The sequence below is a fragment of the Camelina sativa genome, chromosome 3, assembly GCF_030686135.1.
Source record: "Camelina sativa cultivar CO46 ecotype springtype chromosome 3, ASM3068613v1".
NCBI lineage: Eukaryota > Viridiplantae > Streptophyta > Magnoliopsida > Brassicales > Brassicaceae > Camelina > Camelina sativa.
This window is the reverse complement of record NC_141882.1, coordinates 2,566,225-2,589,802: the sequence shown is the minus strand read 5'-3', so window position 1 is coordinate 2,589,802 and position 23,578 is coordinate 2,566,225. Positions and strand designations below refer to the sequence as shown.

The 23,578-nt window shown below is 36.8% G+C and overlaps 7 protein-coding genes across 8 annotated transcripts; 3 read left to right on the top strand and 4 right to left on the bottom strand.

The window, feature by feature from the left end:
• Positions 1-294: 294 nt before the first annotated feature.
• Positions 295-1,054, bottom strand: LOC104764971 (uncharacterized). The gene has a single exon (XM_010488599.2). The coding sequence runs from the start codon at positions 934-936 to the stop codon at positions 388-390; it is 549 nt and encodes a 182-aa protein (XP_010486901.1). The 5' UTR covers positions 937-1,054; the 3' UTR covers positions 295-387.
• A 366-nt stretch (positions 1,055-1,420) lies between these two features.
• On the bottom strand, positions 1,421-3,174 carry LOC104764959 (4-substituted benzoates-glutamate ligase GH3.12-like). Of its 2 annotated transcripts, XM_010488587.2 has the most exons (4): positions 2,778-3,174; positions 2,581-2,682; positions 2,425-2,510; positions 1,421-2,333 (listed from the first exon to the last, which is right to left on the bottom strand). In XM_010488587.2, the coding sequence occupies exons 1-4, from the start codon at positions 3,068-3,070 to the stop codon at positions 2,269-2,271; spliced, it is 546 nt and encodes a 181-aa protein (XP_010486889.1). In that variant the 5' UTR covers positions 3,071-3,174; the 3' UTR covers positions 1,421-2,268. The 2 variants fall into 2 exon arrangements, with proteins under 2 accessions (XP_010486889.1, XP_010486881.1); XM_010488579.2 differs by having other exon boundaries at positions 1,421-2,510.
• A 1,065-nt stretch (positions 3,175-4,239) lies between these two features.
• Positions 4,240-6,466, top strand: LOC104764946 (4-substituted benzoates-glutamate ligase GH3.12-like). Its single transcript, XM_019243329.2, has 4 exons — positions 4,240-4,595; positions 4,735-4,836; positions 4,934-5,706; positions 5,811-6,466. Exons 1-4 carry the CDS (start codon positions 4,288-4,290, stop codon positions 6,377-6,379), a joined length of 1,752 nt encoding a protein of 583 aa, XP_019098874.1. The 5' UTR covers positions 4,240-4,287; the 3' UTR covers positions 6,380-6,466.
• On the bottom strand, positions 6,065-7,298 carry LOC104764936 (transcription repressor OFP17-like). Its single transcript, XM_010488547.2, has 2 exons — positions 7,072-7,298; positions 6,065-6,989 (listed from the first exon to the last, which is right to left on the bottom strand). Exons 1-2 carry the CDS (start codon positions 7,271-7,273, stop codon positions 6,667-6,669), a joined length of 525 nt encoding a protein of 174 aa, XP_010486849.1. The 5' UTR covers positions 7,274-7,298; the 3' UTR covers positions 6,065-6,666.
• A 2,852-nt stretch (positions 7,299-10,150) lies between these two features.
• Positions 10,151-13,882, top strand: LOC104778593 (transcription repressor OFP4-like). The gene has a single exon (XM_087508061.1). The coding sequence runs from the start codon at positions 12,824-12,826 to the stop codon at positions 13,781-13,783; it is 960 nt and encodes a 319-aa protein (XP_087364187.1). The 5' UTR covers positions 10,151-12,823; the 3' UTR covers positions 13,784-13,882.
• An 853-nt stretch (positions 13,883-14,735) lies between these two features.
• Positions 14,736-17,915, bottom strand: LOC104764899 (uncharacterized). Its single transcript, XM_010488509.2, has 6 exons — positions 16,710-17,915; positions 16,326-16,612; positions 15,813-15,997; positions 15,665-15,725; positions 15,511-15,571; positions 14,736-14,963 (listed from the first exon to the last, which is right to left on the bottom strand). Exons 1-5 carry the CDS (start codon positions 17,296-17,298, stop codon positions 15,515-15,517), a joined length of 1,179 nt encoding a protein of 392 aa, XP_010486811.1. The 5' UTR covers positions 17,299-17,915; the 3' UTR covers positions 14,736-14,963; positions 15,511-15,514.
• On the top strand, positions 17,044-23,314 carry LOC104778592 (nardilysin-like). Its single transcript, XM_087508057.1, has 20 exons — positions 17,044-17,407; positions 17,620-18,023; positions 18,109-18,184; positions 18,311-18,357; positions 18,501-18,613; positions 18,948-19,021; positions 19,157-19,252; positions 19,342-19,461; positions 19,593-19,826; positions 19,926-20,074; positions 20,321-20,477; positions 20,652-20,801; positions 20,886-21,265; positions 21,343-21,492; positions 21,622-21,804; positions 21,904-22,107; positions 22,218-22,321; positions 22,401-22,554; positions 22,645-22,766; positions 22,865-23,314. Exons 1-20 carry the CDS (start codon positions 17,323-17,325, stop codon positions 23,106-23,108), a joined length of 3,246 nt encoding a protein of 1,081 aa, XP_087364183.1. The 5' UTR covers positions 17,044-17,322; the 3' UTR covers positions 23,109-23,314.
• The last annotated feature ends 264 nt before the right edge of the window (positions 23,315-23,578 follow it).

The following is a 23,578-nucleotide window of genomic DNA, read 5'->3' as shown; positions in this document are numbered from 1 at the left end:
TGTTGTTTATTGAGGTCTCACATGACTGCACAAAAGTAGAGCAATACTGAACTGATCAGAACATGTTCAGATCTAATCTCATTATAGTATGTACTGTTTTTGGCGAAATTTCTCCATTATACAACTTGCTAAACACAAAATTATTAGAGTGTGCATCTCCGTTTAGTTTTTGCCTACTTTGTTTATTTAATTTCCCTAATGATGGTTGTCACTTTTTTCTTTATTATCATGTAACTAATTTCGATAAATCGAAGACTAGAGTTTGATATGATTCAATCGATTGATTCGTTGAGATGGAAACAAAATTCAGAATTATTTCCGATATTAAAAAAAAAGTGAAAATTAATAACAAATTAGGAGAGATTCTAAAAAAAGCGAGAAGCAGAATTATTTAACGTCCCTGAGTAACACCTTGACGATGGAAGCGTAACATCCTGAAGATTTAGCATTATCATAATGATTGGATCCGTAGTCTAAACTCGAAGCAGATTCGAACCACACTGATCTCCTTCTGTTCCTCCTGCTGCACGAATCAGATGTCCTCAATGGAGAAGACGTAACCGAAGACGAGTGTGACCTTGTTGATGAAGACGAAGAAGAAGAAGCCGGAGACGACGGGGAGCTACGATTCTTGGGAAGCAAGGAACCAAAGAGAGTGTTGGTTTTTTTAGGGTTTACGGGTGTTTTTGTAGAGGAAGGAGAAGCGTAGAAGTAAGAAGGAGGAGGTGTGAGTGGAGCTGATACCGGAGAATTGAGATCAGAATCAGAATCGAAACCGGACAAGGAGGATCGCTTAAAGAATCGTCTAGGGGTTCCGGGCTGAGACTCCCAGTTAAAGGGAACGGCGGCCGATGATCCGCCATAATAGTCGCCGTCGACGACCACGGAGAGAATCAGTTTGGTCGTGGAAACCCTAGAACGATCCAGTTGAGTCATTGGACACTTTGTGTTAGGAAGTAGTGACTTTTTGTTTCTGGGCTTCTTGCTCAATTATAAGAACTATGGAAAGAAAGAGACTTGACTTTTTTTTCTTTTTCCTTAATTTATTGGGTGAAGAAGATTTAGAGATTCAGATTCAAAAGTTTTGAATTGTTTTGTCGTCTTATTTTAGTATAGATTTTTGAATGAGAAAAAAAATATATATTAGAATCTCGAGGTGTGATCATGTCTCTCGACTCTGCTTCATGGAAGCCACTGAGAGTATTATCTATATATAGTTCCAGATCATATGATCCAATTTTATTTATATAATACTTAACTTGCACACTCTTATATTCTTCAACTAAAAGTTTTGGGAAAATATTGTTAAAAGTCAATGTAACTCCGAGACACTTGGGACTTTTGCCTAAATATGCAAGCTTGATCTTGTTTGCACAGGTAAAGCTCTTACTCATACATACCATCACCTAATGAAAAAGAATAAGAGAAAACTAAGAAATAGATTGCACATTTCACACACACAACTGTAATGTTCTTGTTTCCCAAACTTTTATTCCAAACCATACATATATAATATAAGGATTAATTATGCCTAATTAAACCTGTTAAAGTTAATCAAAGCAGCCCTCAAATGGGGAAAAGTCAGAGAGGTGGAGGTGGTTTATCGCTGAAATAACGTGTGAGAACCTTGTTTTCAAGAATGGCTAAGGCATCGCTAGATTTCACGCATACGGGTGTTAGTTGGAAACATTACACCAGTTTTTCATAAGACCACATGGTCATGGATATGTAACTCACCAGCATAACTTGTGACCAAGGTCTCGTAATAGGACCCTAACTTCACGTCTACAAGATCAACAATTTTGACCTCGTTCACTTGATCAACAAGTAAGAACTCGAAGTATGCCATGTTAGGCATAAATGTGTAAGACACATCTTGTGGTTTGCATAGCGGATTCATATTCATCCCAAATACGGCTTCAGAAGCAAGATAATTCATGGAAACAATCGGCAATTCGTTGGAATAGAACTCCAATGTTGGAATGTATTGAGTCATCTGACCTGTAACAATACATTCAACAAATTTGGTGTTCGGCCAAAGTCTCCTAATAATACCTTCCCATAAATTCTGGTTGCATTCTTTTTCAATCAGGTTTGCTAACTCAGGATTAGGTCCTCCAAGGATCTCAGACACGCAGTTTCTGCAACTTGTGTCTTCAATCCACTCGCTCACGTGACCCATTCGGATATTACTGCACAACTCCTTCCAATACTCTTCAAGAAAATTGATTGCTCGAACCAAAGTAGAAGCAAAAGCAGCACTCACACTCACAACCTCTTCTCTCTGGACAAGTCCACAGAGGAGATGACAATACATGCTATGCTTATTGTCTCTGCATAAAACGATTTCGGTAGGACTTGTACATGAAAAATCAAAGTTTGATGTCTGGTTCCTAAAGTGATCGCTCTTGTAGAAGTACGTACCAACTAACAAACCGGAGGGAGTTGTAGATTCCAGTTTAATGAAAGCAAACTTCATCACCTTTCCTTGCTCGGCACCATCTACATGCCTAATAATTTTACATTTGTCAACAACGATGACGACACTAGCTAATACACAGTTATTGTAGAAACACGAACCTGCATATAACTAACGCGCATATATTACGGAGAAATTTGATGTTCTCCAAGAACTTCATGTTAAGAGGCAATAACTTTTGTTTTCCTCCTGAAGTTCCAGAACTACACATAAACCGTTACATCGAGTCTAATAAGATAATTGATACTTTTAAGTCTTTAATTAAGATCATTTATATGATAAAAAACTGATATTTTACCTACGGGTGAATCCAGTAATGGGTTGAGCGGATATGACATCTGAAGGCTCTCCATTTGCGACGCCCTCGATATAAGGCTGAACATCTTTGTATGTTACAATTGGTATGTTTTTCTTGAAATGCTCTTTATCAAACTTCCCATGGAGAAATCTGTGGAGGTATTCAGTGTTTGCGTTAACTGTAAGTATATCTTCTAGCATCTCATCTTGTATTTGCTTCACGTTCCACGCTAAATCTTCCAAACTCTGCAGCTTCCCCTCTAAACCTTCGTTGAGATCGAATCTTAGACTCATATTTTGGTTTTCTTTAGTCTCTACATCTACATGGAATCAAGATTTGCATACTTTGGTTTAATGCATGCATGTGTTTCAAGTAAACTAAATAAATTGATCACTACAGCTGGCTAGTTTTGGAATCTCTATGTTTTTATAATATTTACTAAAAAGGCCATGTGGGACAATAGTATTGTATATTTTGTACGTCTTAATCGTCCACTAATGATGTACCTATATTTTAATTAATTAGCGAATATCTGATTTCTGTACATAATTTTAATGTATTTTACGACCGATAATCTTATAGGAGTATAGTAAAGTGCATTCCCTTAATTTAAAGGTTACCTACTTCATTATCCTGAAAATAATTTATTCCTCCGCTTACAAGTTACAACTGTAAAGTTACCTACAGCCTAAATTATGCGTTAAGCTCTTTGCGAATCCATTCACTGATTTATTATTATTATTATTGGTATTGTAGAATCTGTTAAAAATACAAAAGATGAGTCCACCAAGTAGAACCAGTTGAACCACGTATATTAAACCTTCTCGAGATAAACGTGAAGCACCTTTTGTCACCTTAGAGCATTCCCATTGGTAATACTCACATGAATGTCTTAAATTTTAAATAATATTAATTTAATTTTAGATCTTCACTAACTTTTTTTTTATTTTTTTTCCTCCCATTAGTAAACCTCAATTATGAGTGTCTATAGTATACCAATATAACTTAAATTAAATGAGAAACAAAAATGAAGCAACAATTTGCTTTTGAATCCTTGTTGTTCGAACAATTATTCTCTTGTTCTTTTCTCTTCAAGCCTCTGTGGTTGGAGTTGTTTCAGAGTGTTGTGATATTGGCTTCCATTGTTCTTTAAGCTTTTTACGAATCGTTTCACTTGTTTTATAAATGAGTTGGCACAAGAGGAAGACATGAAGAGATAAAAAAAAGTAATTGAAAAGTTGTAACAGATCGAGGCAGTATATAATTGTATAGATACCATCAGTAAATAGAATACAAGACATAATGATTATTTCAGAAGAAAAAAAAATGATTATTTCAGAGTTGGTAAGCTGTCACTAGTATTTGTTTCTTATCAGTATTTTTTCAGATTAGACTATATTTTTATAATATAAACATTAAAAATTCAAAAACTAGCCAGCTTGCTACACATATAGAAGAAACCAAATGTGCAAAAACTATTGATTCCAGGCGACTTTAAAGAAAATCAGATATGAGTCAAAGCTCCCATCTCAACAAAAGTTTGGACGACGAGATGCATAAGGTTTTGGAGGATTTAACATCGAATGTGAAGCAAATACAAGACGATTTATTAGAAGAGATACTTACACATAACGCAAACACTGAGTATCTCAAGAGATTCCTTCATGGGAGGTCCGGTAAAGAGCTTTTCAAGAAAAATGTACCAATTGTAACATACGTCGATGTTGAGCCTTATATAGAGCGTGTTGCGAATGGAGAGCCTTCAGATATCATATCGGCCCAACCCATTACTAAATTCGCCTTTAGATACGTTTTTTGGTTTAATTTCCTTTTATTTTTTTGGTATTTAATTATGACAATTGCCCTTTTAGAAATCAGTTTTATCATATGATTTAGTGGATCAACTAGTTTATTAGTCTCAAAATGTTTTATACGGTTGTTGACTTTGTGGGTGTAGTTCTGGAACTTCAGGAGGGAAAATGAAGTTATTGCCTTTCAACGTGAAGTACTTGGAGAATGTCGAATTCATTAGTAATGTTCGCTCCTTTGTTATATCCAGGTACAATGATTAACTAAACCCTTCATGCTTTTGTACGAGGACATGTAGTCTAGTGGAACAACTAGTTTAGTGTTTTACATTTTTCTTCGTTTTATAGGCACATCGATGGTGCCGACCAAGGGAAGGCGATCAGGTTTGCTTTCATTAAAATGGAATCTACAACTCCTTCGGGTCTGCCAGCTGCGCCTGCGAGTACAATCGTCTTAAAAACCGCTTACTTTAGGAACCTGGCATCGAAATCTTACACTAGTCCCAACGAAATCATTTTATGCAGAGACAATAAGCAGAGCATGTATTGTCATCTTCTCTGTGGACTTGTCCGGAGAGAAGAGGTTGTGAGTGTGAGTGCCGCTTTTGCTTCTGCCTTGGTTCGAGCAATCAGTTTTCTTGAAGAGTATTGGAAGGAGTTGTGCGGTAATATCCGAATGGGTCACGTGAGCGAGTGGATTGAAGACACAAGTTGCAGAAACTGCGTGTCTGAGATCCTTGGAGGACCTAATCCTGAGTTAGCAAACTTGATAGAAAAAGAATGCAACCAGATTTCATGGGGAGGTATAATTTGTAGACTTTGGCCAAAAACCAAATTTGTTGAATGTGTAATTACAGGTCAGATGACTCACTACATTCCAACATTGGAGTTCTACTCCAACAAGTTGCCGATTGTTTCCATGAAATATTTTTCTTCTGAAACCTCAATTGGGATCAATTTGAATCCTCTATGCAAACCACAAGATGTGTCTTACACATTTATGCCCAAAATGGCATACTTCGAGTTCTTACTTGTTGATGAAGCAAACGAGGTCAAAATTGTTGATCTTGTGGACGTGAATTTAGGCTGCTACTATGAGCCTTTGGTCACAAGTTATACTGGTGAGTGATATATATATATATATATATATATACATGTAGTGTGTATATGCAAAATAATGAGTTTCCAACTTTCGTCTTATCTTTTAATTAACTTGTCTTGCTAGGTTTATACAGATATCGATTGGGAGATGTTTTACAAGTGAGTGGATTCTACAACAATGCACCCCAATTTAGATTCGTACGTAGAAATGATGTGGCTCTAAGCGTTGATATAGAGACAACAACCGAGGAAGAGCTTTTAAAGGCAGTGGCAAATGCAAGGATGGTTCTTGATTCTTCGGATTTAATGTTAACAAATTTTACATGGTATGCAGATATCTCTACTATTCCAGGCCATTACGTTGGTTACTGGGAACTCAAAGCGAAAAACAAAAACACAATTCTTGATCTTGATAAGAAACTAATGGCGGAGTGTTGCTATGTACTGGAAGAAACATTCGGCTCTATTTACAGGGCATATCGGAGTAAGAATGGTTTGATTGGAGCTTTAGAGATCAGAGTGGTGCTACCAGGAACATTCGATTCTCTCATGAACTTTTTCATCTCTGAGGGTGCCTCTTTGGTTCAATACAAAACCCCCATATGCATGAGATCTAGCAATGCCTTGGCCATTCTTGAAGATAAGGTTTTCGCACGCTTCTTCAGCGACAAACCCCCACCTTTTGACTTTTAGCCATTATATAATATATAGAGCTGGTCGACGACTTTATATTATGTATGCTTTGAAATAAAAGTTTCCGGAAACAGACTTGGAACAAGACATTGCAGTTGTGTGTGTGAAATTCTTTTTTTTTTAATATTATTATTCTCTTTTATTTCTGTGACTGAGATATAACTTGTAGTGAATCAAGTTCCTGTCACTTGAAGTTGCAGAACTTACAAAAATACACAACACAGAGAAATATACTCTGTGTTAACCCATTTTCTTTGCCCAAAAAAAAAAAAAAAAACCCATTTTGATCAATTTTTAACACAGTCATCATCGACTGGGAACAAGTCAGTGCAGAGCTCTCCATAGAATCTAGTAACAAGATCAAGGAAGATAGGGTTATTCAGATTATTCCAATAATAGAGAAACTCTTCCATGTCCATCAAGTCATCAATTTTCCCATCTTCAACGACCATATGGATCATATAGTTCTCGAAGCTTCTACAAGCCTCTTTCACACCATTTTCCTTTGACATGTATCTTTGACTCTTCCTCGCTTTCTTGTTCCTTTGCGTCGCAGCCAAAGGAAACATCTTCCTTGAATGCAGAAGCTTCACACCATCGATCAGACTAGCTGCATTGGGCAATTGTATAATAAAATTAAGATCAAAACTGGCCTACAAAATGGTAATAGTTACAAAGAAAATTGTTGTTACACGGGGAACTTCTGGGTCTGATCTGGCTCATCCTCTGATCTTTATTAGTATTGAGGAAACAGAGACAAGACAACAAACTAGAAGAAGAAGAAGACTGTGTGGTATTGACATTGCCAAAACGGGCATGGAAGAAGGAGATGAGTCTGTTGCATGATCTTGAAAGCTTTGATTTCAAGCTAATCAAACTTGACTTCAGTCTCATTCTAAATCGTTACAACTCTGTTTGATTTTTGTTGTGGCGTATAATGTTTGTTTAGGGAGGGTGGTTTGTGTTACGTGGTCATCACGTCCTTTCCGTTTGAAGTCGTAATGGTGGTGTCCCATGACCTTTTTAGACCTATCGCTTTAATTATATACCTTAAAGTAAACATTACCACAAAAATCTCAAAGTATATATACGGCTACTTGAGGTTTCCAAATCTTTTTTTTCTTTTTCTTCTTGCAGCCATTTCCGTTAAGCCGTAAACAAAGTATGAAGAAAGTATGAAGGTTTCCAAATCTTTAGAGAACGTACAACCTCTTACTTTGGACCTAGCCGTTACGGTTCTTAATTTGATGTTCGCTCTTCTTCCCGAACCGAGCCGCTTCATTATTTACCTTGATCCTCTCTGTGGAACCCTAGTTTGACTGTCTGAGTCGTTGACCCAACAAAAGGTTTGGGTCAAAAGCATTACGTGTTAGGTGGGGAAACCACAAGCTTTCAATTGGTGGGAAAGGGGACGAATAGTTCATAGTTGTGTCTTGTATTGTTTTGCCGAGTATTATGCAAATATGTCTTTTATTCTCTACAGTTTTTTTACACTATTATTGTTATGCTTGTGTGTGACTTTGCTATAAGTTAACAGTATTAGACTTGATGGAAGAAGTAACAAAGGAGTAGAATGATATCAGGCTCCATCTAAGTTTCAAGTATCATAAAGGGCTGAATTAGTGTCCAATGAAGGCCCAAGATGATTCTACTCTTACTAAAGCTAAGGCAGAAGAAGATAGAAGAATCTAGAAAGCCCATCCAAGACCATGAAAGAATGAGTGGGAAAGATGTTGAATAAGTCAAAGGAAAGCAAGTGGGAGCAAAGGGACGTTGGGAGTGGTCCCCTATACTCCTTGGGCGCTCATGTGGGCAAAGAGACGTTGGGAGTGGTCCCTTACACTCCTTTGGGCGCTCATGAAGCTCCCCCTCTCTCCTCATGTCACTTTCACTCTTTGTCTTATGTTTACAATTCAAAACTCCTTCATTGCCTATATATAAAGGCTTTGTGACTACTTTGTAACACACACATATTGAATACAAGTATTTCCTCTATCTAATTTATTACTCTCTTCTCTCTACATATGCTTAACTAATAATTATAATGTACATTAGTTAGAGAGTGATGTGTTAGAGGCTGTCCTTAAGGACAACCTAATACTTGTTAAATACACTCTAAACTCTTCTTTATTTAGTAGTTAATCTCTAGTGTATCTAGTGAATTCCATCACAAGTTGATGGCTTGTTCACCTTAGAAATGAGTTCTCTTTTGTGTGGGTAAAGGGGGAATCAATCACTAAGTGATTGTTTACTCTATCTTGTGAGCTTTGTCTCATAAAACCAACATGGTATCAGAGCCTAGTTGCTCTCTTGGTTCCTTAATAACTCATTTCTAATGTTTGCTATTTTTCTTTATTGTCTTAACTCTTAAAGATCTTTTCTTTCACATCTTGTTGTTGCAAGCTTGTGTTCTTGGTCTTGTTGGTATGCCCAAATCCAAGCTTGAGGAGGGGAAAGATCTAGTTTTTGCATCACCATTTAGCTTAGTCAAATAGATTAAAGCTTGTTATAAAGATGCATCTTTGTAACCAATTGACAAATGGTTGTTCCATAGGTTCATTTATTTTTATTTTGCAGTTGACCACGAAAATCATCTTCAATATGATATTTTGTGAGTCTTGTTCAGTTAAAACTATCGAAAATCACTTGTTCATGTGTTATTTCATGGGTTAAGTTGCTCAAGACATATGTCTTATGTCTTTACTGTTGGATAAACTAATTGTCCAAATGGTCCATAAGTTTCAGCCATTAAAGCACCAAATTCTCAATGACTATTGGATGCTCTTGGTTGTTAAAGCTTCCGCAAAACTCAAGAAAATAGAGCAGAACTCTGTCCATTTGAACTCTTGAGCAAACTCTCTATTCTCTACTCTCTATACTCCTAATACTCTTGCTTTAATACTCTATATTCTCTGGTTACTTATTCTTGGTTACTTATACTCTATATTCTCTGGTTACTTATTCTTGGTTACTTATTCTCTAAATTCTCATTTTATTTTGAGTAATTTACTCTATTCTCTAATCTCTCACCATCTCTTTTTTAGAATCTGTCTTAATCTCAAACAGGTTCATTCTTTAAAGATGGTGAGGTTGTTGGCACATCACAATGCTTGGAAGTTAGAACCAATGACCATCAAGCTGGTAGAAGGTGATGAATCAGCTCCAAAAGCATGTGTGGTAGTGTAAAAGTTGTTAAGAGCTGATTGAATGTGCACTAGTTAAGATCCTCTAGGCACAAGGTTTCAAGACTCAAATACATGGTCCAAGCCATGACCAAGTCAAGAGAGTGGTCCCAAAGATGATTCAAATGATATCTCTAATTTAAAAAGGCTACCTTCTAAACTCTACATTTTAAATTATTTAAATTCATCTTATTTCAAGTTTTGTTCAATTTGAATTTCAAGTTTGAATTTATTTAATTCTATATTTATCTAAAAATATTTTATTTTGTTTTTAAAATAATTTTAAAATTATTTTAAATTCGTTTTAAATATTTTCTTAACATAAATATAGTATTTAAGGAGAAAAAAACCATTACCTTATTTATCTTAATTCTTTCAATTGGTTTCTCAAGTTTTATTTAGTGTTTTCTTAAACCCCACTACATATACTTTAAATTTTTTCTTTAAATCTCATGATGAAGGTTTAAAGGAGAAGAGGCATGTGTGGACATTCTCATGAGAAACACAAGATAAAGCAAAGAGATCCATAAAGAGGAGAAATCAAGTCATGAAGGACTAAATAAGGGAATGGAAACACTTAAGAGGAAGGAGCCAACTCTCATTCTAGTTACTCTACTCTCGGCAACAAGAAAATCTCTGCCGAAGCGTCTCAAAGATCGACACATACGAAGGTCTTCTACGGTTATTCAGCTTCCGCGTTCTTCATAAAACCTGTAGACAATTGAGTTGTCTGTCCACTGGAGGTGCGATCATCCCAATCGGAGCAACCGTTCACGAGTTATGCTCGTTTGAGTGGAGATATATCAGTCTGGCGCGACTGAATAAGCACTCGACCATTGAGAGAAGTTGAGGGTCGAGTGGCCATTGAATGGACAAGAACAAAGCTGAAAAAGAAGCTACATTGAAGTGCTTACTGGAATGATTGGTCCATTGTTTGAGCTGAAGTAGGGTTTACACAAACCTACAAGATTGGTTCTCATTAACCATTGAAGCCAATCTTGAGGGGGAGAAATGTGTAAACTACCCTTATGGAGCTATAGAAGCAGTTTGAGGCAATTATGCTTCAAATAAATGTTGGATTGGGATCAAGAAGTCATCAAACATAAAGAGGAGACCCATGGGGAGAAACTCAAGTGGTGGTGCAAAGATTGTCTCAACCAACACATTTCAACAAGAGATCAAAGGCTATCTCTAAACCCTTAACTCTTTCAATATATTTAATTCATTAACCACATTTTAATCAGATTAGTCATGCATTGAAGTGAATTTGTCATGCTTAGAATCTGAATTTGGAAAACATTTTTTTTAGGTTGTGGTTTTAGAGAATTTTCTTGTATTAAATCAGATTATTAATATTTAATTTGTCATGTTTAAAGTTTAATTTTAGAAATTAAATTCATGATTAAAATCTGAAATTTATCTTGTTGAATTATGAGTTTATAAACTGACTATTAAACCGGATTTAGGATGATTTGAAATTGAATTTGCATGTTTGAAATTTGAGTTTTTAGTCATGTGTTAAACTGAATTTAGACCTAGTAAAACCTAGTGCATGCTTAATGTTATTTTTATGATAAACATACTTAAGATCTTTCTTTACATATTTTGCTGAAGGTGTTAAAGAAAAGAAAGCCACATGGAAGCTAGATGACAAGAAGAGAAGCAATGGGAAGAATTCCAAGCAAGAAGACAAAGCTATCCCACATTCAAACCATGGCCATAGCTACATCATTCAACCATGAAGGCTATACTCTTTTTCCCTTGGCAAAGTTTTATCCCAAGTGGTTTTCTTTGCTAAGGTTTTTAATGAGGTAGTTCTTTGTGTGTTGCAAGCTTGGTCTTTGGTTCCCACCGCCCAAGCTTGAGGGGGAGTATTAGAGAGGAAAAAGAGAATAAGAACCTAAGGAGTATGTCAAGAAGACAAGGCTGTGCTTCAAGCTACTTTAAGGAGAACCTAAGGAGAATGTTTAAGGAACTTTAACACTCAACTAGGCTCGTGAATGTCCAAGCTTAACCTCAAATATCTCTACACTTAAGCTTGAGGGGGAGTATTAGACTTGATGGAAGAAGTAACAAAGGAGTAGAATGATATCAAGGCTCCATCTAGGCTTCAAGTATCGTAAAGGTCCGAATTGGTGTCCAATGAAGGCCCAAGATGATTCTACTCTTACTAAAGCTAAGTCAGAAGAAGATAAAAGAATCTAGAAAGCCCATCTAAGGCCATGAAAGAATGAGAGGGAAAGATGTTGAATAAGTCAAAGGAAGGCAAGTGGGAGCTGGGCGTTGGGAGTGGTCCCCTACACTCCTTGGGCGCTCATGTGGACAAAGAGACGTCGGGAGTGGTCTCCTACACTCCTTTGGGCGCTCATGAAGCTCCCCCTCTCTCCTCATGTCACTTTCACTCTTTGTCTTATGTTTACAATTCAAAACTCCTTCCTTGCCTATATATAAAGGCTTTGTGACTACTTTGTAACACACACATATTGAATACAAGTATTTTCTCTATCTAATTTATTACTCTCTCCTCTCTACATATGCTTAACTAATAATCATAATGTAGATTAGTTAGAGAGTGATGTGTTAGAGGCTGTCCTTAACGGCAGCCTAATACTTATTAAATACATTCTAAACTCTTCTTTATTTAGTAGTTAATCTCTAGTGTATCTATTGAATTCCATCACAAGTTGATGGCTTGTTCACCTTAGAAATGAGTTCTCTTTTGTGTGGGTAAAGGGGGAATCAATGGCTAAGTGATTGTTTACTCTCTCTTGTGATCTTTGTCTCATAAAACCAACAAATAGATGGGACCTGAACGTGAAATCTTGTTCAACCTTTTATTGTTAAAATCCCTTTTTTTGGTCACGTTCGCCGAATCATGTTTTGGAAGCAACTCACCAGAAATATTCTGTTTAGTGTCTAATCCCCTCCCAAACAATCGAAACCTTACCAGTGACAAAATTTTAGGACACTTTTATATTTGTTCAGTTTTGATTTCCCGGTTCAGATGGGACATTTTATATCAATTTGATACTGTTTGGGAGAGAAACCGGAATGGGTTTGGTACAAAACAGAAGACATTCTACGAAGTGGACCCATACCGTTCTGTCCTAGTCCCCTACATACATGCAAATCCCAATCTTCACTTTCTTCTCTATTTTATCTGTCACATAGCATAGATCAGAAACTCTTCAACTTCGGAAAAAACTTTACAGTTTAACTTTCTTTTCTACGAGAAAATCACAATTTTTTTATTGAAGCAGAGATGAGGAATTATAAGTTCAGATTGTCAGCTATGATCCCAAGTGAATGGTTCCACAGGCTCAAGAACATGACCAAACTCAGAAATAAGCATTCTCCTCCTCCATATTCCTTCAACACTACCAAGAAGACAAAGACTTCCTCTGACTCTAAGTCTCTGTCTCTTCCTTACTCTTCAAGCTCTTACATCTCCGATAGATCACGCACTTCCTTAGAATCTAAGACCTTTCAAATTTCACCAAGAATCTCTCTTCACAAATTACAGAGCAAAAGGAAGACTGTTTACAAGCCTTCTCCTCCTTCCTCTTCTTCTCTATCTGCAGATTTTAACAAGAAGAAGATCAAATTTCTTCGACAACAAGACTGTTCCCCTGCCTCTACCAACTCGAAACTCAGTTCTTCTGCAGATGATTTCATCATCAACATGTACAACAGAGATTCCAAGAAGAAAATGTTCAAAGAGATCAGGGTGTTTGATTCAACGGAGAAAGCCTTCCCTGGAAGTAAACGAACCAAGGAATTGCGTAAAACCCATCATCCATCTGTTGAGGTTACCATTAACGAGAAAAAGGAAGATGTATGTAGAATCCAGAAGAACCATCAGAAACCATTAGTTTCTAGTGGAGGAAGATCATCAGTAAAATCTCCGAGGATAAAACTAAGAGTGAGTTCTCCTAGACTTCAATTCTCACCTCGTAGAAGCCAATCGAGATTGCAGAACAAACAAGTTTGTGACAGTTTTGCAGTAATCAAGAGCTCTCTTGATCCCAAGAAGGATTTCAGAGAATCAATGGTGGAAATGATAACAGAGAACAACATCAGAGCCTCTAAAGACTTGGATGACCTTCTAGCATGTTACCTTACCTTGAATCCCAAGGAGTATCATGATCTTATCATCAAGGTTTTCGTTCAAATCTGGCTTGAAGTCATAAACCCTAAATTTGCATCCAAGAAGAACGTGTAGTAATGTTGTTAGTATAAACTATGATCAAATGCATGAATTCTCCTGTTAATTAAAGTTATTTCAAAGAGTTTGATGCAGCTATGGGGATTTTATTTGCAAGACCAGATTTGTGTTTTTTTCTTCTCTATAACGTGATAAAGACTGTTTCTGGAGTGAGAGAGATCCAAATTACAGCAATAAGCCCTAGTCCCATGACTCTCACAAAAACCGGAAATTTGAGGCAAAAACTAAAAACAGCTTTCTAAAAAGTGGTCTAAACTGTAGCATGAGATGAGACCATGAGTTATGGAAAAAATATCTCGATGAACATTGAAAAAACAAAGGATAAGCAATAATCATAGAATTTTAGTAAGAGCAAACCTTGGATAAGAGTAGGATTGATCGAGTTTAGTCAATAGTAATTAGTCAAATTACAATAATGAAAAATATGGGAAATAACAAATGTACTAGAGCAAAAATAATAAAAAAGCCAAGAGTGTAGTGACAAGAAGCACACGGAGAGGAGTCAGAAACCCATCAAGTACTTAGTAGCCATGGGTTCCAGTCATAATGAATAAGGAAGCTGGAAACATGAAAATGGAGCCTGAAGAACATAATCGCTAGAGAGAGAAAGTAACACTGACACAGAAGAGGATATGACTAAAGAGGAAAAGCAGATAAAAAGAGAGTTTTCAGAACCTAAGCGCTGTGTTGTGTGATAAAGAAGAAGAAGATGAGGACCACTGTTTTGCTGCTGTTTCCCAATGCTAACCTCCCACCTCTACCATTTATACAGTTAGTACGTTATGGACATTTCTCTGGTATTGATTAACCACAGACATAAAAACATTAATGGACAACACCAGACTCAAATGGGATCCAAGACATTTACCACTGGTTAATCTGTCTTTTGCCTTGCTTGGTTCAAGCAAGAATGTTGTTTCTTAAGTTTTAACCAATCCAATAAAAACCATAATATAAACTGACATGAACTGTTATTAGATTAATTAAGGAGCCTAGTTTGGTTAACAAACCGATTTACTAGATATTATCATCATCATACGCACAACTTTTACGTGTCTTAAAGACAAAAGGCGACAAAATGTTACCCAGTTTTTTTACATTCCATATGGGTCACTGTTCAGTTCTTGTTACTCGTCTACAGAAGAAAGGTCTGATGCCTACTCCAGTACTCCAGTTCCTATAAGCAAAGAATAGAAAATTGAATGACTGATTATACAAATATGATTTGTCATGCTGAAAGTAAAAGATCATCAACTATTAGAACACCAATCATACGAAGCTCACAGGCTCATCTAACCCATTAAAAAGTTAGATTGGCATGAATGTGCTTGCACGTTGGTTTGCTAATGTTACTATCAACTCAGAACATAACAGTCAAAATTATAGAACCATAAAACCCATCGATATATACAAATTAGCCCTTTATAGCACATTTCCATTACATGGTAAAGTGGTAATGTTGATAGTATTTCACGAGAATCCAGAGAACTATATTGTGTATTAAGCAGCACTACACATATGCTCACAGGTAGAGTTTCCCTTCAAAACTAACTTGTGAAATCAGCGTGACTATTGAGTTCTAAGAACTTAAGCTCACTGTTTGTGAGAGTCCATATCATCTTTTTCCTACCTACACACTTTCGATTTAGGGAACTGAGATGCAAATGAAGTATTAGTGTTTTACTTCATTGAAGGTCTTAAGACTATGTATATATTTAACTCACCTACTCAAGGACGGCGCTCTTCACGCCTCATCTCAACTCGAAATTTATCTTTAATATCACCCTGTGTGGGATAGTGTGTCTACTATTAGCAACATGAAAAAATCAACTGTCTGAGAAATGAATAAAAGTTCAAAAGATAAGTGAAGCTGTGTACATTAGTTCTACGAACTAGAATAGGATTCTCATCTTTGATCCGCTTCCAGTTTGCACCATACCTGAATAACAAAAGCATCAAATCCGTAAAATTGCATTGAAAAATGTTCATCTGATGAACATCTAAGAGACTTTCAGGTTTCAAGTACTTTTCAAAGCCTTTCAGTACGGCCAGCGTTTCTGCAGTACACCACGGGACTTTCTTCCTCCTAGCACCTTCTGCACTTCGGTTTCTCTTCAAAGGAGACATGACAATTTTTTTACGTTTTAATTTATTATTCCTTTCACCATCATCACCCAGTTCCCCATCGGAATCATCAATGGAGTCTTCCCACTAATCAAACAAATGAAAATGTGAAAAAACAAAACCGTTAGAAGAATCCAAGTCTCACATTATACTTCTGCCTGGAAAGCACGTCATTCTAACTCAGCTATAGCTGCCAAACCGAATATGCAAAATATCAATTCAAACAAGACAAAGCTCAAGACTGATTTCCCACCAAGTGCAGCAAGTTGGTCAGCCAAAATGAAATAATGGGAAAAGATAAAAGAATGAATCAGGATAGTAGTGCTTAGAAAACTTAGTAAAAATGTGTGTGTCCCATCGAACTAGCTATCTAAAGAAAGTAATATGATGAACCAAAAACGAAATGTAAATTTACTTCATAAGTATGTGCTGTGGTACGTCGCTCCATCAAGCTAGGCCTTGCTGCAATGTTTGTTTTAGAAGGATTAGCAACATCATTTTCTTGTTCTGTAATCGGCTCATTGTTTAAATTTGACGGTCCTCCTTTTTCTAAAGCTTCCATCAGCTCCATTTTACTAGCTCTAAGCTTTCTGAGCGCTCTGTCAACAACTGCAGATGAAATGGTCTTGTATCGACGGGGCAAAGATTCATCTTTTGACCCTCCAGAAGTGGGTCTTTCCAGTTCAGTATCTGATAGGTTCTCTACAACAAAAGGGAATTCATCAGACAAAAGCACAATCACATTGTAACAAAGTTAATAGAGAGATGAAAAAGAAACAAAGTTCAGAAAAGTGTAAACCTTTGTCTTCATCCATAGCTTTAGAAGCCATACTGTTTTTTTTAAGGACCTCATTCTCTCTTGCTTCGACCATTGACTCTGTCTCTTCAGATTCTTCACTAGATTCAATCTCGTCTGATGCATCATCCATGTTAGGATTCAACTCCGCAACAAGGTTGGGATTCAACTCAGAAACAACCTTCCTCAAACTAACCAAAGCTTTGTCTCTCGTATTCTCATCCATCAGACTCTTACAAGTCTTTTCGTCACTGTGGGCCGTCCATAATCTTCGACAGCTATTCAAGAGGTCACTAGTAACCAAACAACTAACCTTATCGCATAAAGGCATAATCCTAAGGACCCATATGGATCTGATTGCTTCAGTATAAGCCTTTTTTGCATCTTTCTCAAAAGCGAGACACTTGACCGTGCACTCCACAGCAACTTTACAGAACGCTTCCTTGACTGATTCGGGTACCTTAGAACCTTCTTTGTGTAGAATCTCCACTAGATTCTCTAACCGCTCGAGGTTCCTCTCCTCCACAACACCATCCTCAATCTCCATGAAGATCCCTTCGAGTATAGCTTCCTTCCACTGCGACAGTGCCATTGTTGTTGCTAACTCAACCAAACAATGTTAGGGCTTTTCAGAGAAATCCGCACTCTCTCGCTCTTCGATTCCGTTTCTCGAATTGGGTTGTTCAGGAATGGTCAATTAGGTTAGTAAAAACTTCAAATTTTTCAACTTTTTTCAGTTCACTTTTCATTCCCGGTGGTTCGATTTCAGAGACGAAGAGACGAAGGAAGGACGAAACAGCTATACTCTTTTTTGTTTGCCGTTTCCGTCTCTTAAAATAACAACGCGTGTCGTTTTATTTAGTATAAAACGGCTTACATGTCATATCCTTACGGAGAAAACGGGGATTCATAGGATACAGAGAAGCAAAACCTAAGAAGAGGAAGAAGCTGCAGCAGCAACACTTGTTCACGAGTCGCTATCTCCTCAGAACAAGAACAATGTCTGCATCAGCGAAGAGCGTTTCGACCTTGGACAATGTAGTGGTGAAGTCACCGAACGATCGGAGGTTATACAGAGTGATTGAATTGGAGAACGGATTGTGTGCTCTGCTTATTCACGATCCAGATATCTATCCCGAAGGCTCTGTTCCGGATCAAGTTGATGAAGATGACGAGGACGGTGAAGAAGAAGATAGTGACGGGAGCTATGAAGATGATGACGAAGAAGGGGAAGGAGATGAAGAAGATGATGAGGATGAGGATGAGGATGAGGATGCGGATGAAGTGAAAGGGAAAGAAGATCATCAGACGAAAAAGGTTTTTTTATTTTTATTTTAGCTATATAAGCTGTTTTCTTAAGGTTTGATTTTGAACTCCTATGTTTTTGTGTCGTGTGTCTTAGGCAGCTGCAGCTATGTGTGTTTCAATGGGAAGCTTCTTGGATCCTCCGGAGGCGCAAGGATTGGCTCACTTTCTTGGTCTTTCCATCTTTCTATGAGTTGAACTACTGTTTGAATGCAATTCTTTTGATTTTTTTTTTTTTTTTTTTTTTTTTTTTTTTTTTTTAACTGATTGAATCACTCTAATGTTTATGTTTTGTGCAGAACACATGCTTTTTATGGGTAGCACTGAGTTTCCCGATGAGAATGAAGTAAGCATTGCATTGCATTATTTTCTGTGTTTGCAATCGTTTGGTACTATTTATAGATTCATATACTGTATTATGCTAATTTTATAAATTTTTACCTTGATATCTGTTTGAATTCTTCCGGGTTGGATTTGTTTTGCTTGCAGTATGATAGTTACTTGTCTAAGCATGGTGGAGCCTCTAATGCGTACACAGAGATGGAGCATACATGCTATCACTTTGAAGTCAAGAGAGAATTCCTTCGAGGTGCCTTGAAAAGGTACTAAAAATTACTTGAGCTGCCACTCCACTTATCTGTTTAAATGTCAATTGCTGTAAATATACCAAGGCTGGCGATATATGTATCAGTATGCATGCTTAGATTTTGTTCTCATTGTTCAGTTTTCTGATGACATAGTAAAGGAAGATGTCTTGTTCTATTTAACCCTTGTGCTCTTAAATATGTAATCACTTTCATTTTACTTTAACCGTTTGCTGTAAAACATTTTCCATAAGAAATATTTGAGCTTTCTGTTAGGTTTAATCTTTTTCCTTTTCGTTTGTGTTCTTCAGAAGGTTTATTTGACTTAAGATTTTTTTTTTATTGTTATTAGGTTCTCTCAGTTTTTTGTTGCACCGCTTATGAAGACCGAGGCTATGGAACGAGAACTCCTTGCCGTTGATTCAGGTTTCTCTTGCCTGTTAATCATACACTTATTTATTTGTTTTAATCTATCAAAAGATTCATCTCCAATCAACATTCAGATAAGATAACCTTTTTATATGGTTAAAAGTGTCTTACTAACAAAATCCAAATTTGTAGAATTTAACCAGGCCATCCAAAATGATTTATGTCGCCTGCAACAACTTCAGTGCTATACGTCTGCAAAGGGTCATCCTTTTAATAGGTTTGCATGGGGTAAGGATATCTCGGAGTACCTTTCTTGCCACACTTAAGATATTCATGAAATTTTTTAATGTTAATGTGTCCTTTATGTGCTCTGGAAGGTAACAAGAAGAGCTTAAGTGGTGCAATGGAAAATGGGGTTGATCTACGGGAATGTATTGTGAAATTATATAAGGAATATTACCATGGTGGATTAATGAAGCTCGTTGTCATTGGGGGAGGTATAATTCTCTAGATGTATAATGTGTTTGGTGGTGATTATTGGAAAGTCGTTATATACATATTCCTAAATATTGGCTTGTGTTACTATTTTAATTTGTTGTAATTTAATGGCCACCTTTAAATCTTGCAGAATCTCTTGATATGCTTGAAAGTTGGGTTGTAGAACTATTTGGTGCTGTCAAAAACGGATCCAAAATCAGGCCAACTCTGGAGGCAGAAGGTCCTATTTGGAAAGGCGGTAAATTATTTCGCCTAGAAGCGGTTAAAGATGTTCATATTCTAGATTTGACATGGACTCTCCCCCCTCTTCGCCATGCATATGTGAAGAAGCCGGAAGACTATCTAGCACATCTATTAGGACATGGTAAGAAAGCAAATCCGATTTATCTTTTGTATAGCATTTTCTTCAAGTTTACTTGTGCATGTGCGCATTGAAGAATGTTGTTTTAACATTTTGTTTTAGAGGGTAGAGGAAGTCTGCATTCATTCCTCAAAGGTAGGGGTTGGGCAACCTCGCTCTCTGCTGGTGTTGGGGATGATGGAATTAACCGCTCGTCTCTAGCCTATGTTTTTGGCATGTCCATACATCTCACTGACTCTGGTTTAGAGAAGGTAACTTTACTTATATTTATATAGTTAATATTTCTGAAGTTTGGCGCAGGGAAAGATTCAATCATTTTCAATTGTATATATAACCCTCTGTCCCTGACTTTTCAAGTAAAATCTATAGTGGTCTCATGTTCTGGTTGGCAAATTGACATAGCCTGTTGCTAGCTGCATATAGTCTCGTGCTTGTCAGATTTACTTTTGTTATGGTACTAATTCTCATTTTGACCTTATGACAACTTTTGTTAACAGGTTTATGACATCATTGGTTACGTTTATCAATATCTCAAGCTATTGCGTGATGTGTCACCACAAGAATGGATATTTAAGGAACTCCAAGATATTGGGAACATGGACTTTAAATTTGCTGAGGAGCAGCCGGCAGACGATTATGCTGCTGAGCTCTCAGGTTTGTGCTTATATACTCATTTGTCTAGTTCTTTTTGAGTGAATCTTTTAAGGGGCTAATAGTGCTTCAACTTATTAGTTTCAGAACTTACCATGCATAGATGTACATGTAATGTAAAAATCTTCATTATGGTCATGGGTTTCTGAGTAAATCATTGTAAGTGTTATTGTACAGAGAATATGCTTGCGTATCCGGTGGAGCACGTTATTTATGGTGATTATGTATACCAGACATGGGATCCAAAGTTGATAGAAGATCTTATGGGTTTCTTCACACCAAAAAACATGCGGATTGATGTTGTTTCGAAATCCATCAAGTCAGAAGGTATGTTAAAGTTTCCTTGAGTATGTAACTTTTGGATGTATATTTATATTCTTACTATCTATTTTCAAACTTTGCTTGTTTCAGAGTTCCAGCAAGAGCCTTGGTTTGGTTCTCGTTACATTGAGGAAGATGTTCCATTGTCGTTGATGGAAACATGGACCAATCCTTCAGAAGTAGATGCCTCTTTGCATCTTCCCTCGAAAAATCAATTTATCCCATGTGATTTTTCGATCCGAGCCATGAACTCTGATGTGGATCCCAAAACTCAGTCTCCTCCTAGATGTATAATTGATGAACCGTTCATGAAGTTCTGGTATAAGCTTGACGAAACTTTTAAGGTTCCTCGTGCAAATACGTACTTCCGCATAAATCTGAAGGGGGCATATGCCAGTGTGAAGAACTGCCTTTTGACAGAATTATTTATTAACCTTCTGAAAGACGAATTAAACGAGATAATCTACCAGGCAAGTAACTAGTTTTTAGGAAGACATTTTTAGATGTTTTTGTTTTAGTATTGACATGAATATCTGAATTTCTGCAGGCCAGTATAGCAAAACTTGAAACTTCTTTATCTATGTATGGTGATAAAGTAGAGCTTAAAGTGTATGGCTTTAATGAGAAAATTCCAGCTCTTTTATCAAAAATCTTAACCATAGCCAAATCCTTCATGCCAAGCCTAGAGCGATTTAAGGTATGTGAATGTTTGCATGTATAGTTGTCATACTTTTTATCCTCATTTAATCTTGAAGTTTAAATTTGGTGTCATTTTCTTATTCTCATTCATTCTTGATTCAGCTACTTTTTCTAACTAATCTTGTAGGTTATCAAAGAAAACATGGAGAGAGGCTTTAGAAACACTAATATGAAGCCTTTGAACCATTCCACATACTTGAGACTGCAGCTCTTGTGTAAACGAATCTATGACAGTGACGAAAAGTTGTCTGTACTAAATGATTTGTCTCTCGATGATCTCAACAGCTTTATTCCTGAAGTCCGTTCTCAGGTAACATACTGCATCCGTGTGATACCTAGCTCTTGTGATTGTTCTCGAGTTTTGTTTAAATCAGGCAAAGGTTAGGTAAAATTTCTGTTATGTTTTCAGATATTTATTGAGGCTCTATGTCATGGTAATTTGTCCGAAGACGAAGCAGTGAACATATCAAACATATTCAAAAATAGTTTGACGGTTGAACCGCTCCCAAGCAAATGTAGACATGGAGAGCAGATAACACGTTTTCCTGTGAGTGCCAAACTTGTAAGAGATGTCAGTGTGAAGAACAAATCTGAAACAAACTCAGTAATTGAGGTAAAAAGGAAATTGTCTTTTTCTGTAATATGAGTTGGCCAAGAAGAAAACATAGTACTTTCCTCGGGTATAATCATGGTTTTGAATTTGAACCAACATCTGATTTGCAGCTTTACTATCAAATCGAGCCTGAAGAAGCTCAGTCAACAAGAATGAAAGCTATGCTGGATCTCTTTCATGAAATCATAGAAGAACCATTGTTCAATCAGTTGAGGTTAGTCATGTTTACCTATTTTGTTTGAAAAAATAAACTGTATTCATGTATAGTCAAATAAATGCGAATTTGGATATAGGACAAAGGAACAGCTTGGCTATGTTGTCGAGTGTGGCCCTCGCTTAACGTATCGTGTCCATGGTTTCTGTTTCTGTGTTCAATCTTCCAAGTACGGTCCAGTCCATTTGCTTGGGAGAGTCGAAAACTTCATAAAAAAGATTGAAGGGCTGTTGGTAAGTTTGTAATCAAAAAGGATACATCTGAGTTTTGTTAAATAGTATCCCACGTAGCTCCACTAATGTTACTCGGGGCTGTAATTGCAGGAACAATTGGATGAAGAATCCTTTGAAGATTATCGAAGCGGTATGATTGCTAGATTGCTGGAAAAGGATCCCTCTCTCTTGTCTGAGACAAATGAGTTATGGAGTCAGATTGTTGACAAAAGGTAACGATCTCAAGGGTTTTGAGCTGTAGTTTCATATGAAGATTCAGTGAGTTGCTTTCGGTCACCAAGTAATTCAAAATGGGTGTTAACCCTCGCAGGTACATGTTTGATTTCTCCCACAAAGAAGCAGAAGAACTGAGAAGCATACAGAAGAAAGATGTGATTAAGTGGTACAAAACCTATTTCAGAGAGTCTTCACCAAAATGCCGTAGGCTTGCGGTTAGGGTTTGGGGGTGCGACACCAATATGAAAGAAAGTCAAACAGACGAGAAGTCGGTGCAGGTCATAGCAGACGCTATAGCTTTCAAGTCGACATCTCAGTTTTACCCCAGCCTTTGCTGATAGAGAAACAACATTTACACAAGAGTGTTTTGCTGCTGCTTTTTTTTTTTAATTTTTTCCATTTATGTTTTCATTCACCCAATTTTATTCAGTACCTTGAATGGATAAGTTATATATATACATTTGGGTGACAAACACCAGTAACGCCCCCCTTTCTATTTTGTTTGTTAAGAAGATTTGATTATATGCATTTAAATTATGTTTTATCCGTTGGATGAGGTTAAAATTTATTGTCTTGCTATCATAAATTTTACCCAAAAAGAAGCAGCATTAACTAAAAAACATACAGAAAAATGTAGTCATCAGTTGGTGAAAACCTTGCTACAAATAAACCATCGACACTCCAACTTAAAAAAAAACACAAATTGGAACATTTTTTCTCCATTAATGATGATGACAGGTAAAGTTGCCACAATAAATGAAAATAAAATTACTGTGGAGTGAATTTCTTACAAACAAAACCAACGGTA

Bases quoted from the DNA above. Each gene is read 5' to 3' on its own strand.
- LOC104764899 (XM_010488509.2), bottom strand. From the start codon at position 17,298: ATGGCACTGTCGCAGTGGAAGGAAGCTATACTCGAAGGGATCTTCATG. The intron at 15,726-15,812 runs GTACTTGAAACC...TTTGTTATTCAG, and splicing joins GTACTGAAAGGCTTTGAAAA to GTATGGTGCAAACTGGAAGC. The intron at 15,572-15,664 runs GTACACAGCTTC...TATCCCACACAG, and splicing joins TTCTAGTTCGTAGAACTAAT to GGTGATATTAAAGATAAATT.
- LOC104764936 (XM_010488547.2), bottom strand. From the start codon at position 7,273: ATGAGACTGAAGTCAAGTTTGATTAGCTTGAAATCAAAGCTTTCAAGA. The intron at 6,990-7,071 runs GTAACAACAATT...TGCCCAATGCAG, and splicing joins CAGACCCAGAAGTTCCCCGT to CTAGTCTGATCGATGGTGTG.
- LOC104764946 (XM_019243329.2), top strand. From the start codon at position 4,288: ATGAGTCAAAGCTCCCATCTCAACAAAAGTTTGGACGACGAGATGCAT. The intron at 4,596-4,734 runs GTTTAATTTCCT...TTGTGGGTGTAG, and splicing joins GCCTTTAGATACGTTTTTTG to TTCTGGAACTTCAGGAGGGA. The intron at 5,707-5,810 runs GTGAGTGATATA...TTGTCTTGCTAG, and splicing joins TTTGGTCACAAGTTATACTG to GTTTATACAGATATCGATTG.
- LOC104764959 (XM_010488579.2), bottom strand. From the start codon at position 3,070: ATGAGTCTAAGATTCGATCTCAACGAAGGTTTAGAGGGGAAGCTGCAG. The intron at 2,683-2,777 runs GTAAAATATCAG...GTTTATGTGTAG, and splicing joins ATTACTGGATTCACCCGTAG to TTCTGGAACTTCAGGAGGAA. The intron at 2,511-2,580 runs GTTCGTGTTTCT...TAAAATTATTAG, and splicing joins TGCGCGTTAGTTATATGCAG to GCATGTAGATGGTGCCGAGC.
- LOC104778592 (XM_087508057.1), top strand. From the start codon at position 17,323: ATGTTAGGGCTTTTCAGAGAAATCCGCACTCTCTCGCTCTTCGATTCC. The intron at 19,022-19,156 runs GTTTCTCTTGCC...CCAAATTTGTAG, and splicing joins ACTCCTTGCCGTTGATTCAG to AATTTAACCAGGCCATCCAA. The intron at 19,253-19,341 runs GTAAGGATATCT...GTGCTCTGGAAG, and splicing joins TTTTAATAGGTTTGCATGGG to GTAACAAGAAGAGCTTAAGT.
- LOC104764971 (XM_010488599.2), bottom strand. From the start codon at position 936: ATGACTCAACTGGATCGTTCTAGGGTTTCCACGACCAAACTGATTCTC.
- LOC104778593 (XM_087508061.1), top strand. From the start codon at position 12,824: ATGAGGAATTATAAGTTCAGATTGTCAGCTATGATCCCAAGTGAATGG.